Here is an 18036-nt window from a genome sequence, read left to right as displayed (position 1 = left end):
AGTTGATCTAGGGTGGTCTTAGTTAGATATGGCGAGTAGGTGAGAAGATACTAGGGTGAAGGACCCGACACCTCACAAATAGGCTAGATCCTTTTCAAACTAGTTCATTCCATATATTTAGCGTTTGTTCCTTGAAATATGTGGGATGTTTGATCGCAACACTCCTCTTCACATATGATGAGTGAAGCTATTCTTTTAGAGTATTTTTTAGGGTATACTAGTCAGGCCGAGTCAAAATGACCGTTCTATAGGTGTCCACTGGTATCCTAGGTGTAATGAGTCATACACATACATTACACATACCTCGATACTTTACCTAATTATACTCAGATTTATATGACCACATTAACTCTGAATTGTACCGCTGGTTAACTTCATGTGAGTCTATTGTTCTGAATTACTATATAATGATGAAACTTGCATGAATGACTTACTCGGAGTTGTTTACATCGTATATGATGAGCTTATGTGAAATTTGGTTATATCCCTGTATGTGAAATGGTATGATTGTGTCACATGTGCAGTCGTTTCATGTTTGTTGGAGTTAGCATTTGTGGGTATCGCCCTGGAATTATTCATTCACGTTATTTGCTAGAAACTAGTAAAACGTTAGTTGGGGGATGTGATTACGCGCTTAAACTGCGTAATTAGGTGTTTTAATTCATGCATTGAGGCCTATATTTTTCATTAAATACCTAATTATTCTCAATATTTCAATATTGTGTCCTATTTATAATATTTGGATTTTTTTGAGTAATTTATGAATTTTTGGTATTTTTTATCATAGGGCAATTATTGAAAGCTAAAACCGACGCTACTTCGTAATCTATGCGTAATTTTCTCATTTGAGTTTTGATCGAGACGATTCAAAATTCAGTGGAAAGACGAGAAAATTATCTACAGCTTTTTTTTTTAATATTCGAGAGATACGAGCTTTAAGATGGTCAAAAGTGGGCTTGTTCACTAAGAAACAAAAAGAAGAAGAAAGAAGAAATATGAAATAGAGAAAAGGAAAAAAAATAAAAAATATTTTTTTTTATTTGACCCGACCATGTAGTCGGGTCCTCCATGCGTTGGGCAGGGCTGGCCCCCCCTCTCCCTTATATATTCTTTTTTTCTTCTTCTTTCAGAGAGCAGCACTCGAGCTCCTCCTCTCCTTTCCCTTCTTCTTTTCTGCTGCCCCTCTCCAACTCTCCTTCCTTTCTCTCTCTCTCTCTCTCTCTCTCTCTCTCTCTCTCTCTCTCTCTCTCTCTCTCTCTCTCGGCTCTTCCTTTCACTTTCCTCTTCTTCTTCTTCCTCCTTTCTCTCTTCCCTCTCCCCTCTTCTCTTTCCCTGCTGCGACTCCCTATCTGCCGGCTGCTACAGCATCAAATTGATCCTACGATTGTTGTGCTACTGCAGTTCCCTTTCCTCATGGCTGTGCTGCAGCTACTGCCACTTCTTCAATCGTGCTGTGTGCTGCTGCTGGAGGCCCTGCCGAGAAGCTTCAAGCCCCTGCTGTTCTAGCCAAAGACTCAAGCTCTTGCTCTACCTGCACCGCTCTACTGCCCAGCCCTCTACTGCTGCACTAAGACCCTCACGACCACCCACAACTTATTCCCTCTCTCTCTTTCCCTTTCTTTTTCTTTGTTATTTCTTCTATTTTCCTTTAGTTTTCTTTTGTTATTGCTTTTAAATATTTGAATAATTATTATTTTTTAGTAGAATCTCACTTAAAGTTTTAATTTTTAATTATTGTTTGGGTATTATTATTAAGATTTGTTATTTTCTTTCTCTCTTAATTAAATTAGTTTAGATTTAATTTTTTCTTGAGTTATTTGTTTAATTGATTAAAGTTTGATTTGGTTTCTTATTAAGAAAAGAGAATAAAATACGAAAAGAAAAAAATACATTCTTTAGGATTTAAATTTGTTTTCTTTGTTTTAGAATTAAATTTTGTTGGATTTTAGTTGAAGTTTAGTTTTATCAAAGTCCGAATTTTTTATCGTATTTCCATTTATTGTTTAGTTGTTAAATTTTAATTTTGTTCTAGTTCTTGATTGCGTAAAAAAATTGGTTCTTGTTTTGATTGAGTTTTTTTTATTGCATGCTTAAGCTACGTAGAGAAGTTATCGTCTTTAATCCTTGTCTGAAGTTCAACGTCGGTTTTAATTCTTACTTGGCTGATTAAACATAGGATCGTTTCTCATTAGTAATTTAGTTGTTAATTTAGTGCGTGTTAAGATTTATAATTTAAATTGCACGTTGTTTTAATTTGTCAAAAGAAATCTCAAACAAACCAGAAAACCCGAATCTAAATTGTGTTCAGTGACTTTTATTTCTTATTTTCAATTGGAACTACGTAAAATTTGGAGTTAAACTGCATTCTCTGATAAGACGATCTGGTTTTTTGGCTAAATATTACACGACAGAACTCCTATACTTGGGATAGCTTCCGAACTGCTCATGTTTCGAGTAAGTCAATCCTCCCTAAAAAATCCCAAGTAAGAAAAGAAATGAATGCGAGTGAACAATCCATTTTGAAGCCAATTTGGATCTTTAAACCATCACCTTTTACATGTATCCGCATATAAAAACTCTAAGGAACCCTAAATGGAAAACTGTAATCAACATTGAAAGAGACATTTGTTCGATCAATGCCTAGGAAATCAAATTAAGTGGTGTGCAGTTGCAACAATTGAATAAGAAGAACACAATCACTAATAACCAAAATATAAAGAAAAAGATAATAAAACCAACGAAAGATAACGATAGTATGTCATTGTCAAAACAACCGCGTCAACAAACAACTGTGAAAATGAAGGATTTAAAGAATAAGATACAACCAAATAGAGGAAAATTTAAAAGAAAAAAAAAAACCATCAAATAAGAAAATGAATTGAAAAGAAACAATAGAAGTACAAGGGAATAAGAAAAAATGCTAAATAAAGTACAACCAAAGGAAGATTAGATGCATAGTCCTTGGCTTGGTGCTAAGGCGTGGACGTAGGCTTGGTGTCGAACCACGTAAAAATATTGGTATTGTACTCTCCCTTACACTCTTTATTTTATATCTTGTGCATGATTTATATTTATATTACGATATAATTTCTTGTATCTTGCTAAGAGTTTATATTTTGTAGAAAAATACGTATTTTGCAAAAAGAGTCCATTCACCCTCCTCTAGACTATATAGTCCCGGGGTTGGGACGACTTACAAGTGGTATCAGAGTAAGGTGCTTGTATTTTTCGGAATAAAATTCAAAGCATAAACGATCAATGGAGTATTCGGTGAGCACCTCTTCGCATGGACGATCTGTATATCAACCACCGATGTTCAACGGTTCCAATTACCACGTGTGGAAAAATAAAATGGCCATCTTCATTTAGGCTTACGACTTAAATTTATGGTAGATCATCTCCAAAAGAAACTTCTCAATCACAGAGAAAAATAAGGATATTCCAAAGGCTTTATTTGAACAATCACCAAGCGAAAAAAGGTTAGTTGAACTCAATTTTAAAGCAATGCATATTATTTATTGTGGTTTAAATGATGTTGTACATAGTTTTATTTGCAAATGTAAAACCGCAAAAGAAATTTGGAATGTACTTGAAAACATCTATGGAAACCCATCTCAAAATGAACAAAAAAAAATATGCATGCTAGTTAGAGAATTTGAGTTGTTTAAATTAAATAATGGTGAAGAAATTTCTTCCATGCTCACTCGGTTCACACACCTTATAAACAACTTGAAAGCATTTGGTAGAATTTATTCATTAGAAGATTATATTAAAAAAATTCTCCAATCTTTACCTAAGTCATCTATGACCATTGAAGAAGCAAGAAATCTAAAAAAACCTAAGACAGAAAATGGTCTTGTCTTAGAATCATCTTGTGCTAATCAACAAGAAATAATTGAAGATAATGATATTGCATTCTTCATAAGAGAATTTAAGAAACTTTTAAGTAAAAGAATGTAGCAAAAAGAAAAAAAAGAGTCATGCATTGAATGTTGTGATTGTACTAACTCTAGGCATGACATAATAAATTGCCTTCTAAATCAAAATGATGAAAATTTTCTAAATGTGGATCATAATGCCATAAATGGTGCTACTTGTCATCAAATCAATGGATTAGCCACCGATGAAAAAGAAGCACATTTTTGCTTCATGGCTAACGAACAAGAAGATGAAATAAGTTTGGATGAGGAGGATTATGCACCTTCATATGATAAAATTGTGAATAGTTGTGTTAAATTATTTCATGAATTACTTTTAGTAAAAAGGAAGAACAAAAATATTGAGAAAGAGCTTGCTTTGTCAAAACAAATGGAATATTCTTTGAAAGAAGAAAATGAATACCTTAAAAGGATAAATGAAGAGTTTGTTTTAAATTCTCAAAAAGAGCATGAAACTTTAAAAGAAAAGATAGAAAATTTGGAAGGAAAATTGTCAAAATCCAAATGCAAGGAACCTTGTCTTTGTTCTATCTTGAAAGAAGAAAATTATTCTTTAAAAATGGAAAATGAGGGGCTTATAAAAAAGGCTAAAAAAAACCATGGATCTTTTCAAGTTGAGGTGAAAAATTTGAAAAATCAAATTGAAAATGTTTTAAAGGAAAATACTATCTTGAAAAAGAAAAATGAAGATCATGACAAAGTAATAAGAAGAAAAGAAAACTCCAAGAAATCTTTGGAAGTTAAGAAAAATAATGTTTTCAAAAAGAATTCAAAATCATCTTATAAATCACAAGTTTATGCCCCAATAAGCAAAAATAATGCAAATAAATCAAGACCCTCACATGAAAACAAGATTTGTCTATATTGTGAAAAAAATGGTCATATTAGATATTTTTGCCCATTTTAGAGGAGCTAGAGGCAAAGAAAGAAAAATGGAATGGGTTGTGACGAAAAACCTATTGACACCCAAGGAGGAATGAGTACCAAAAGGAAACACATGAATTCCTTAACTTATTTCCTTGGGACCTAGGATTAGGAAATAGGATTTAGGTAGACTTGACCAAACCTAGGATAAATGAAATAAGTGTTGACCAAGTGAATTGTCGTAGTGCTAAATTAGAAACACTTATTTTTGTAGTGGTCAAAATGAGAAAATTCCAATTTTTGTATTTTAATTTGTTTAAATTATTTTGCTGGAAATTTTTGAAGGATCGTGCCAATATTGATGAGATTGAAATTATAAAACCAATATGATGCTTTAATTGTATATGTCACTATCAATTGGTTTCTTTTTGAAAAATGTTGGTTTTTGTTTTGTGAGATGAAATAGCATGTTACATAGAAAAATCTTGTTTTTCCTATATGAGTTATTAAGGTTTTGAATTAAGTTCAAAGGCATGTTATGATAGGTAAATCCATCTCTTATGAAAACAAAGATGTATTTCTTCTTAGTCACATAATTCGTTTTGATGATATATGCTCTTGTTTGAATACATAGTAGAATATCTAAATATAGCATTTATGAATTGAATTTTAGTAAAAATAATCATAACAACAAGTGGCATTCTAAAATGAAGCATTTATTTGTGATATCATATGTTTGAGGAATATAGTCAGTGGCAAATTAGGAGAACATGTCTTCTATTTTCTAAGAGCATTGTCAAATAAAGTTAAGTTAATTGAAAAGGTATATCTTCCTCCTTCTACTTTATCTCATGTCATGATTCATGATTTACATATTGTGTTAAATTCATTATTGAATCATGGGTTATATTTGCATGCTATCTTAAAAGAATTTTTTTTTTACTCATAAGATTCTTGTTAGGTTATAAGGGGTAATAATGTTTTAAATGCTTAAATAGTGTTTTGTGCTTAAAATTTTAAATTTTAGTATACATTATTATTATACTAAGAACCTTAGGAAAATCAAGCCAATATGAAAACTTTAGTGAAACATCCAATCTATTTCGCTTAACATATATTATTATTACTATTATTATTATTATTATTATTATTATTATTGGTTATTATATGATAGTATTGGCTATTGCATAATTAAGTAAAAACCCTAAATGGACAAAGGATCTTAACTAGTTAAATCATTTTTTAAATGCTATATACATATGCTTTTGTATGAATATCTTAAAATATAGCATATTTTGTCCATCATACAAAATTGAGTTTTAGGGAATTAATTATAGACTTTGCACATATAGCCCTAAACTCATCTTGAAGCTTAAATGATTAATATATTCAGAAGATCATAAAATTTTTGTGCTTGGGCTATATAATTAAGGGAAGCAACAAATCTAAAGTTCTTCCAATAAATACTTCATTGTATTGTACTTATTTTAGAAATATCTCACTTTGGATGCTTTGTGTAAACTGAAAGTTTACTATCCATTACTTTCTAAATGTTATATTATTTGATGAATAGTTTATATTGATTGGATATACTAACTGCATGCTTGATTTGAACATCATCTACTTGGCCGATGTAGATTTGTGCATTGCATGCTGGTAGTTGACTAGGGTCTTGTATGTTGAATTCATTGATCTATTTTAGACATACATGCTAGCTAATCAACTAAAATTATGACTTCATAAGACTTATTTTTAAATTCTAAATACTTTTAAAAATCTTATGCAGTATCAGTACAGTGACCAAGTTGAACTTAGTGTTTTAACCTTAAGTGGTTACTTAGACTGGTTCATGCACATTGTCATTAATGAATATTTATAAATGATGCATGATAAAAAGATTATTTGCATGGCGATTCATTGGTAATTATAAGTCTTTGCATATTGAATGATCATGGCTTGAAATCCATTGCATATGGGTTGAACTTTATGAATTTTTTATAATGCATGCTGAATAATTGAATAAGTAGTGGGGTATGTTGAATCCTAAACATTGTATGCTATATTGAAAAACATGCAAAATTTTCAATAATCCTTTGAATTTTCCTATAATGCTCTAAATTATACACATGCTCTTTACCAAGTAGTTTGGATATATTTACCATGCTTAAATTACAAACATGAATATTTTGTGCTTATTTTGAAAATGCCCATTCTTGAATGATCATTGAATGATTGATCTACAATAAATAGTTTAACTTCTAAATCATCATTCATGAGTTTGGAAGGAAACTAATCTAGGCTTTTCTAATATTATGGTTTAGTATCCAAAATTTTGGTATATGTATTTAGCACACACTCACCTCACCACCATGGAATCTTAGATTAAGGGAGAGAAATCATTTTTAGGTAAAATGAATTGTGCCTCTCTTTTTTTGATGATAATCAAAGGGAGAGAAGATATTTTGGTGTCCTCTTTGTTAAGAGAATGTTGTGTGGTGTTATGTGTGGAGGAGAAGTGAAATGTATGGAAAATGCATGTGGAGCATGCATGTGATAATTCAAAGATAATATGAAAGTTTTAATTGCTTACTTGTTTTATGTATGCATGTTTAAATATCTAATAGATATGAAAAATATAGTTAAATATTTTTACACCTTATTTGCATAAAGTAAGGGGGGGCGTATTTTAGTATCATTCTAGAATATGCATAAATTAAGGGGGAGCTTTAATTTCACCCTATAGGAGAACACCAATGGTTTGCCATCATCGAAAAGGGGGAGAATGTTAGTCTTAGAGGTTATGTGAGTTTAATTGCATTGTTTTGATGATAACATTTGTGGTTTTAGGTAAGTTTATCTTTGCATATCAAGCCATGATTATTATAAATACAAATGCAAAGATTAAGTAAATTAGTAATAGGTTAGACATAATCAAAAAAGGGGAGAATGTTAGCCTTAGTGGCTACACCATAATTGTTTAATCTGTTTTGATGATATTAACCTATATGTTATTCCTAGTGTTTTCCTATCTTTACAAATCATGTAGTACAGGTACTCGTACATGAATTATTGGATCGAAGGTAAATATCGGACCGAGTATACGTCAAGAAGGAAAGATCAAATGGACATGTACTCGAAAGGACCCAAGCACAACTAAAGGAAGCTTAATTGTAAAATAATTTGTAATAAGGGTTGTGTAAGGTAGTATGTTCTATAACTCTTATTAGTGTGTTTCTTGCATGATTTATGAGCAAGAGTTGAGTAAATGCATGCATACTAGGACACATGTGTATATTGGATTGCACTAAAGTCACAAACTCAATATTCATAGTTTTCTAAGTTAAAGCAAGAGTTTGTCAAATGAAACCTAAAACTCAAATATGTTTTCAAAGGGACAAGTTTTTAACATTTTAGTTTTAAAAACATTTTTATACTTAGTCTCGATTATGTTAAAACAAATTTTATGTCCTAAAGGTTCAAAGAAAGTCAAGTATATTATAAAAGGACATACTAAACATATAAGATATCAAAATGAGTTTTCAAACGTGTTTTTTTAAATAAGATATCTTATATTCAAAAGGAAACTTATTTGGATAAGTTTTAATCTTCATTAGACTTAATATATTTCATATACTTTTGTCCAAGAATGTTTTAAGTCATTAAAACGCTTTTTGATAAGGAAAAACAAAACAATCATTACTACCGTAGTGCAGCCTTGAGTCCTGAATCTTTTCAGTATTTTAAGCATAACTTTTTCTAAAAAAGTCCAAAAAGAACGATCTTGGTGTCCCTAAAAAGTTAAGACAAAATTCCACAACTTTCATGTTGATGACTTTTTCTAATTCAGGGTACTCGTTGACGAATACATGGGATTCGTCGACGAGTTGCAGTGTGTGATTAGTCGACAAGAGCAGGGGCTCGTTGACGAGTCTAGCAAGCAGAACCGCTCCAACGGGCAGAAAACGGTTAGTTTACCAAATAAAATAATTTTTCTTCCCCCCAACGGCTCCATTGGCTCTTGAGTTATAAATACAAATTATTAGACTTGTATTAACATGGTTTTGAACATTGTTGATCATATTTGTGAGAAATATCATTTTATCCAAAACCTACGCACTTTGCACTTTGCACTTTGCATTTTAGTTATTCTTCATAAGTGCTTAATCCTCTCTTACTCACTTATCTTGTAAGATTCATTCCTTGAGAGAATAGAGTGAGGATTCGGTTGTATTTCATATTGGCTCATTTAAGGAGCATTAAATTTGTATTTTCAATCTTTTGTAAGGTTCTTTGTGAACCATTGTTGTAAGATTCTTTGTGAACCAAAGCGAAGGCTCTTGGTGAGTGTGGTAGGGATTTGTTCCCAAGTATAGGAATTTGTTCTCGAGTTGTAAGACTTCTTCGCCGGTGAAGGAGTATCCTTAGTGGATTATGGAATCCTTAGCTTGGCGCTAAGGCATGGACGTAGGCTTGGCACCGAATCACATAAAAATACCGATGTTGTTCTTTCTCTCCCTGACACTCTTTATTTTATATCTTATGCATGATTTGTATTGATATTGTGATATAATTTCTTGTATCTTGCCAAGAGTTTTTATTTTGTAAAAAAAAACATATTTCGCAAAAAGAGTCTATTCACCCCCCCTCGACTATATACTCTTAGGGCTGGGACGACTAACACATAGAAATATAAATCATTAAATGAAAGACAAACAATCAAAGCATATGTGAAAGAAAAATGCAAAAAAGAAAAAGAAAAAGAAGAAAAAGACGCAAACTCTCCAAAAATACTTGAATGTGCGATATGATCCCTTATAGAGGAGCAACACGAAAGCCTCAACTGAACTTCAACTGAGGATAATCTCCTCTTCATATAACAATGCTAATCCTCCACTACAAATTTCCATATGAAAGAGCGTTTATATTGGATATTGAAGAACCATCAATCTTCTTGCACACAAAATCTAATCTTGTAGAACATGCATCCATGTACAACTATGGAAGAAAATAACAATTAAAGCTTGAAAACATGTTTTGAAATGACCTTAACCCAACCCATCACATGAGTGATCTCTCCCAAATTCACATGGACAAATCTAATGTCATTATTAGATGTCTTCCATCACTCTAAATCAAAATGATAAAAGCTAGCCATAGTGCGTGTTCCATATCTCTCTATTTTTTTAAAAAATTTAAAAATTATAAAAAATAACAAATAATTAAATAGTATAAGATCATTTTAGGATAGTTGTAAATAGTTGTAAGGGTATTTGGAATGATTATGAGTAGTTATAGGAATAAATTTGATACACTTATAAGAGTATTTTGAGATAGTTGTAGGTAGTTAAAAGAATATTTTGAATAATCTTTGGTAGTTATAGGTATAAATTTGATATTTTTGAAAGAAGATGCTAAAGGGATAAATCCCTTATGACATTAGAGACTCTGAAATAGTTGTAAATAGTTAAAAGAATATTTTGAAATAATTATTAATATTATATAGATAAATTTAATATTTTTCAAAAGAAGATATTAGAGAAAAAATTCTTATTAGATGATATTTGGTAATTGAGAATCAACTTTAGGAATTGAAATCAAAATGGTTGATTTCCATTCCTAACGTTTGTTTCAAAATAATCTTATCTGATGAGATTTTCTTTTTTATTTATTATAATATAATAATTTTTATACTATAATATATATATACCACATAAATTTAAAATTAAATATTAATATTATGATATTATTATTTATGTCAAATCAAATATAAAAGAAGAATTAATATTCATTCCGGTCAGGACCACAACACAGTTACACAACTTTATAAAACCCTCTGTCCCTATTCCTTTTCCCCCGCCTAAATTCTAACCCGATTTTCCTTCCGAAAGAGCTTTACTCAGCACTCCTCGATACACGCTTGTAGAGATTCGCCCTCTTTCAGAAGTCTGAACATGGCAGATGATTTGGATCCTGATACTTGCGTTGGGTTCAAACGTAGAATTAGGGAGGTTGTTTCTGGGACCGAAGACAAGCCAGATACCCTGCAACAACAAGATCGTCGTTCTCTTACTGTTCAGTCCCAAAACGTCACGGAGAATCCCAAATCAAGAGACGAAGGAAAACTGGCCGATATCGTTTGTGTTGCTTCGGATTCCGGCACTTTCTTCCAGAAGAAGGTCAGGTGCTGCGAGAATATGCAAGAACCCGGTGATTGCGAGGCGGGCTTCTTATCTGAGACTGAAGCAAAGCAAGGAAACGGTGAAGTAGGTATGCTGGGTTTTGGTATAACTCTGACTCAAGAGTGCGAAAAGAATGGGGAAGAGGTCTCGTTCTGCGTCCTGGGGGACACAGAAACGAGGAGTCCTGCGAAAGATGAAGTGTGGTTATCTGGAGTTCAAGAATTTGGTTGTCTAAAGAACGGGTTTGGAGAGAAAGGGTCTATGCTGGAAGTTCAGATGGGTTCTGTTGTGGAGGATTGCCAAGCAGGTTTGGGAACTCCTTCTCCAGCTTTTAAACAGAGCCAAGAGATGTTGAAAGATTGCTTCTTGAAAATGAAGGAGAAGGGTCATTCTGTCGAATCTGAAATTGGGTCCGTCTCTGAAGTTGAAGCTGCCTGCGTTATCAAAGTTGCCGATTCTGAGAGTTCAGTGGGAATCATGGGCGGTTCATTCAAGAATAAAGACTACACTCAGAATATGTCAAAGATTGAAGGAAAGCAGAAAATGGCGCCACGACAATGTTGCTTAAACATTGAAGTAATAGATGAAACGGCATTGATTCAGTCACCTTCTGTGTCAAAGGATATGGAATCGGTGGATTGTGCCAAGAATTCAGAAATAAATGGCAAGAAGAATGTGAATTCGGAAATAGATGCAAAGAAGGAGAAAAAGACCCGAAGGAGGGGGAAAGGTGCTAAGAAGGTTTTGGGGACGAATGGAAAGCAAAATATTGTAAGCCACTCAGTTGAATCACAAAATGTTTGTCAAAAGGCTGGAGGTGGGACTCTGAGAATTTACTCCAGGAAGCAGATGGAGGCCCTGAGATTTGTGAATTGTGAAGGGCAGAAAAAGATGTGGAATGATGTATACTGTATGCTCGGTCCTGTGGTGGCAGGGGAGTACAATGACCTTGCCAGTTGTAATCATCAGAAGCATATCCGGGTGAACTTTGATCCTCGCCAGCATTTTGGAAAGAAAGAAGAGCCTCCTGCATTTCTAGGTATGCTTTTGTTTGTTCTCATGTTAATTTTATGCTTTATTAGTTAGTTATTAGGTACTTTATTCCCTGTTTGTGTTTACTATGGCACCGTTATGCAAGTTGCTATTCATGAAAAATGATAATGTCTGTCTGTTAACTTGTTGGATGATGCCATATTCAGATGTTCCTGTGGAAATTTGCTGCTGTTGTATTTACTGAGTTTCATGAACCCACATTGTTGATGACATATTACATTTACATACTCAACCTTGAATCATTGTTTTCTCCTCACTTTGGTGGGATAGGTGAGTCCACATCTTTAGGCAAGTCCACATAAATCAGTGGGTGTTGAATCTGTCTCGTGCGTTACTGTGTGCTGCCATCTGTTTTCTTACAATACTCGTTCTTTATCTTTCTTTCTTTGAAATGTTTGCTTTTGTTGCATCTGAGTGCAGGTGATAACATTAGCTAAGTACATGGACCAGCTTTTGCATAATGCTCATTTTTAAGAACATTCTAAAATATCGTTTTTTAAAGGATGAAAGATCATTAACTAGGCTTTTTTTCCTTTATTATTGAGAGAAGACTTCAAGACTTCATCACATTCTTGCGACATGTAGGATTTAGTTAGACCTTGGTAGATTCCATAAGAATTTTATAGTTCTACTATCAATTCTGTTAATATTTTAAGTTGAGTTGAATGAAATTTCACCTGTCTGAGGATATATAGGTGTTCTTGTGTAAGATTACTGAAGAGTTTCTAGGTCATGCATAGGCTGAGAAGTGGCTCTGGGAATTTGTTTATATGTCTGAACAAATAGCCTGGGTAAAATATTTTATTATCTCTATGTTTTGATACTTAAAAAAAGAAGAAGCTCCATTTACTCTCTGAGATATTATTTAATTGGAAGTTTAATTTTTCTGAAAAATGCTTTAAGAAGTTTTATTTACCAACTATTTGTCTCTGTGGCATTTGGTTCTGATTGAAGTGATCCTCATACAATAAAACTTTAGTGGAATGACCAAATCATAGTGATGAAATGGAGTAAAAATTATCTTTGTGGTGCTGGCAATACGAAAACATAGTGATTGGACAGGCTTTATATAATTACTTGTGGAGAACGAGTCCTCAACTAATTTTTTCAGCTAGATTCCTTGTTCTTTGTGTAACTCCTTGGTATTGTGTAATTACTTGTGGAGAATGACTAATCTTTCCAACTGGATAGTGATCTTTACGTCATTCCTTTGTTTGTAAATTAGGTGACGTAGGATTAAAAGTCAACTGTTGGATGGATGGATGGATTGACTTTGCCCTTTTGGGAGGCCAATTCTGAAGGCTAGAGTCAAGGGCTTGTTGAGTCCAAACTCCTAAGCCTGATAGTACTAAGTTTAGTTAAATATCTAAATGCTTGGGGTAGGTTTGTTATTTCATCTTTCTATTCTTTCCTATAAATTAGAATGTTGTATTACAAAGCTGGTTGATGTTTGGAAATTGAACTGGAATTTAATGTGTTTTCCAGCCATCTCCATGAGCTTCTCATCTTCTTCCTTTCTCTCCTTGATTTTACTGTTTTAAGAGAACTTTGTAAGGAGCCTGTTTGATCTTGACACTAGTAGGAAAATGTCTGTAGCAGTGATAGAGATTTGTCATGTCCTTCAACCTGGAAAGGAACCACTATATGTGTATTAACAGTGCCTTGTTGTGGAAGATTGAATCTATCTCTGTTGTAATGATAGATTCAAGTTTTTCTGTTCATAGGATTCATAATATCAGGTGCCTTTGGGCCCTAAAAAGCTGTGAATATCTGCTGAGAAAATTTCATGTTTATGTTCTCACCCTCCTTTTTGCAACAATTACATAGTTGATTATATGGTTGACCTTGTTTGACTTATTTTCTTGTCAATTTTCTTGTTTTTGTTTTAGTTCTTGTTTGTCTGGTTGCTATTATTTGGTGGATCTTGTTTTGACTTTGGATTTAGTTATCAGCATTAGCTTTTAATTAATTAGTTGAGGCACCTTCTGATGGGCAGCATGTGTGTGTGTGTTGCCCATTATTTTTTAATCTACTTGAGCTTCTTATCAAACATTTTCATAGCATTTTTTTTTTTAATAAAAAAACTGTTACACAATCTCTTTGCTGCATATTTATGTGTGTATGTTCCCCCATCATTTTTAAATGTGCTTAAGTTTCTCATGAAAAGTTTTCCTGAGTATTATTATTATTATTATTATTATTATTTAAAACCATTCTTAAAACTGTAACATTGTTTCCAAAAATGTTGAAGCCGTTCATCTTTAAATGCTTTTCATCGTTAATCCCTTCTCTTTTTTAATGTCTGACTCTATTGTGTCAATTTGATGCAGTTCAATTTCTGTTGTGCACAGGTGTGGTGGCTGCAAAAGGAAGAGGAAGCCATCTGAAAATCTATGTGCATTGAAGAATGTTCAAAAGCAATCTGCAAAAGATCTTATGTGCAACATATGCAACACATTGTTCTTAATTTGTATGCCTAGGTGTACAATAGTTTATGCTGTGAATATCACTAGTGTACAGTTCTTGTACATGGAAGTCATTGCTGTTGCATAGTTTAGATTTAACTCACCTTTGTTATACAGATGACAAAATGTTACACTGCAATTGTAAACTGAAAGAAAGGAAGAAAATATTTGTACGTGTAAATGATTTCAATGTTCCAATACTTGGTACTAGAAAAAGAAGGTGCTTTTACATGTTTGCCTTTAATGCGTTGACCACTTGGTTAATAATTCCTTGGTTTGCAACTTTGCATACATGCATGCATCATACATACATGCGTATATACATATGCGCATGCATACAAACAAGTATGTGCATATATAATATATATAAACATATGTGTCATAAAGCTTCCTTGATTCTAAAATGTTTGAGAAATTTTGTGATACCTTTCAGGGGAAGTGTGTTCTCAGGATCTCGTTAATGAAATGGAAGGCATGAAAGATAATGGAATAGAAAACGTGAATTCCTTGGAGGCTTATCATGTTAATGGTGAAGATAGCTGCACAGTTCTAGAAGGAGAGTGTAGTGAAGATAGTGATGAATATTATAGCAGCATTCAGAGACCTGCTTTTTATGTTGCTGGAGAACCGAATTTTGACTCTGGACCTCCGGAAGATGGATTAGAGTATCTTAGGCGTGTCAGGTATAAGTCTGATCTTATAATTTTCTTCTTGTTATTTGTGTCAACTCATGTTATTATTATGCTCATGATGTTTAGATGCTCACTGTCTTTTGCTGCAATTATTTTTTAAAATTATAGTATTTATTTATTAGTTATTCATATCTTATTTCAAGAGAGTTTAATATATGGTTTTAAGGAAGTGTTTGTATACTCTTCTTTTGGTTTCCATGATTGTCATTTTTCATTTGAAAGGAAGACAATTTTTAAGCCAAGTTTAACAGTGGATAGGATCATAGGATTCTATGAATATTTACTAGTCAGGCAGCTGTAGCTAAATTGTGGTAGTTGAAATTCAAAATGTGGCATTTGATGTTAACTATTATTTATTTATTTATTTATTTTTTAATTTTTTTTCCTTTATGTGATATTTATGTGAGGAAATAAGAATTCTTTGCTCTTAGACCAAACTATTTTTCTGTATAAACATGGGCAAACCGTTGATAATTCATTCATTGCTTTACATTACTATGTGAATTTCACATAAGATTATGATGGTACTTGGCTGCTAGAATAGTATTTGTGTGGAAACTTTGCCAAATCTAATGCTTCATGAAAATGTTGGTGCATCTGAGAATTGTCTAGTTCTAATTCATTGAAATAATAATTTGGTGCATTTTGGTACTTTTTTGGTGATTAATGGAGAACCCAAGAGTTCCTTTTTGACCTCTAGAGGGATGAGACAAGGGGATCTTCATCCCTTTCCTTTCTATTTCAACTGCAAATGTTTTGAGTAGGATGATTTAGAGGGCAGTTGATAGAGGTTATGTTTTGGGTATGGTGGCGGGTAGGGATACAATGGCCATAACACTTAAAATTTGTGGATGAATCTATATTATTTTTGTTTGGGGATAGACCCTCCTTATGTAATATGCTTAATATTATGCAGGTTTCTGGGTTGGTCATGGGGCTTAAGGTTAGTTTTCTATGGTTTAAGGGCTTTTAATATGAGTCTGGAGGTGATTTCTAGTTTTTCTAGGCTTGTAGGTTGTGGGGTGCTTGAGTGGGCCTTTGACTTATTTGGGAGTTCCCTAAGCTGGTAATCCTTGCACAATGAGATTTTGGGATCTTGTGGTTGCTAAGTTTCTAAATGTTTTGACCAGTGTTTTAAAAGGCGAAGGCGTAAGGCGAGGCGTTTTACCCTCTGTGAGGTGAGGCATAAGCCTCAGGGCGTTGAGGCGTAAGCCTTTTGGGACTGTATTTTTTAAAATAATTAATAAATAAAGAATTATATATATAGTATTAAAATGAGAAAAAGGTTAGAATAATAGGGAAAATCTTTTATGTATTTACTATTTCCAAACAAAATCTTTTTTTTTTGCCCCTTGAACAGCTTCAGACATTTCAGCAGCTGCAGCAAGATTTAATTTAAACAATTAAAATATGAAACAAAAACTTGAGAGACGAATAAAGAACTGACACGTGAGACTTCGAAAGAGAGAGAGAGCAGATGCTGAGAGAGAGAGAGGCTTCGAGTGAGAGCAGAGGCTTCGTCAAGCTTCGTCCAGGCTTCGAAAGAGAGAGCAGAGGGTTCGCTGAGCTTTGTCGGCTTCGACGAGCTTCATCCAGGCTTCGAAAGAGAGAGCAGAGGGTTTGCCGAGCTTCGTTGAGGTTCGTCGAGTCTTCAAAAGAGAGAGCAGAGGCTTCATCGAGCTTTGTCCAGGCTTCGAAGAGAGAGCAAAGGCTTCGTCAGGCTTCGGCAACAGAGCAGAGGAGAAGAAGCTTCGCGGGAGACCGAAAGGCGTATGCCTTGCTTATGAGGCGTAAAAAAGCGTGGTTTTTTGGCTGAGGCGTACGCTTTGTTGTTTGAGGCGAATGCTTTCTTGGATTTACGCCTTTACACATAAGCCTTGAGGCGTTTTTGTCCCAAAACGCACCAAGGTGCGCCTCAAAAATGCCTTTCAAAACACTGTTTTTGACAGGTGGAAGGGCGTTCTTTTCCATGGGGGATTGCATTACTTTAATCCGTGCTTGTCTTTTGATAACTTTCCTTTATTTTCTTTCTTTGCTTAAGATTTCATGTTCAGGTTGCTAATAGATGTGAAAGGATCATGAGGGATTTTATTTTGTCTAGAGTGGAGGAGAGGAAAGATATCTTCCGAGATGGGTTGTAGTTCCAAGAGCGAGGGGGGTCTGGGTCATGGTAACTTGGTGTTTAAGAACTTTGGAGCTTCCTTCTTTTATTATGTTATTTGATCCCTTTTGTTATTAGTTTAATGGGGAATGTCAAGATTTGGACTTTGTATGCTTTTGATATTTTCTATCTTAGTTCTCTTAATATTTTCCGGACTTAGAATTTACAACTAATTACATTGAGGGTTCTAATTTTTCTCAAGAAAATCTAATAGCATTGAAATCATTCCCACTATATGTGGTTCTCTCCTCTCTCTCCTCTTGTAAAACCTCATAGGTATTCTGAATGCCGCAGACAATGAAAGGAGCGGACGGATTTCAATTTATCTAAACCAAAGGGAAGTAAAGGTGATTCTCTGTCTGTTCTCAATGTAATCTGAAATGAAGCGCGTGTGTGACTTTCTTCGGTGGTGGCAAAGTAGTTTTTGGAGGGATTGGCATTGGATTTTGGCAAGTTGGAAAGGGGTTGTCGTTTGTTGAAGTGTTAAAACTCAGTAGTTTGAGAATTGTGAGTGATTTGACCCGCAAACCTGGGAAATCCTAGGAGCTGGGACTGGAATGGAAAGGAAGACACTTTTTGGTGTTCATTCCTGGAGGATTAAAAGGGAATGCATGCAGCAGTTTGTGAAGGAATTCTGCACATTGGCTGGGATCTTCGGTACTGGTAATGGAAAAACAGGTGAAG

At 33.7% G+C, this 18036-nt stretch overlaps 1 protein-coding gene across 1 annotated transcript in view; it reads left to right on the top strand.

Moving 5' to 3' along the window:
• Positions 1-10599: 10599 nt before the first annotated feature.
• Positions 10600-18036, top strand: part of LOC131152195 (uncharacterized) — a 30016-nt gene continuing 22579 nt past the window's right edge. Inside the window, exons 1-2 of the mRNA XM_058103917.1 lie at positions 10600-12020; positions 14933-15182. Of these exons, the coding sequence (XP_057959900.1) occupies positions 10754-12020; positions 14933-15182 (1517 nt within the window). The 5' untranslated portion in view covers positions 10600-10753. The remainder of the gene's footprint in view (positions 12021-14932; positions 15183-18036) is intronic.

The sequence above is a fragment of the Malania oleifera genome, chromosome 3 (genome assembly GCF_029873635.1).
Source record: "Malania oleifera isolate guangnan ecotype guangnan chromosome 3, ASM2987363v1, whole genome shotgun sequence".
Classification (NCBI taxonomy): domain Eukaryota; kingdom Viridiplantae; phylum Streptophyta; class Magnoliopsida; order Santalales; family Ximeniaceae; genus Malania; species Malania oleifera.
This window is presented reverse-complemented; position numbering and strand designations above follow the sequence as displayed.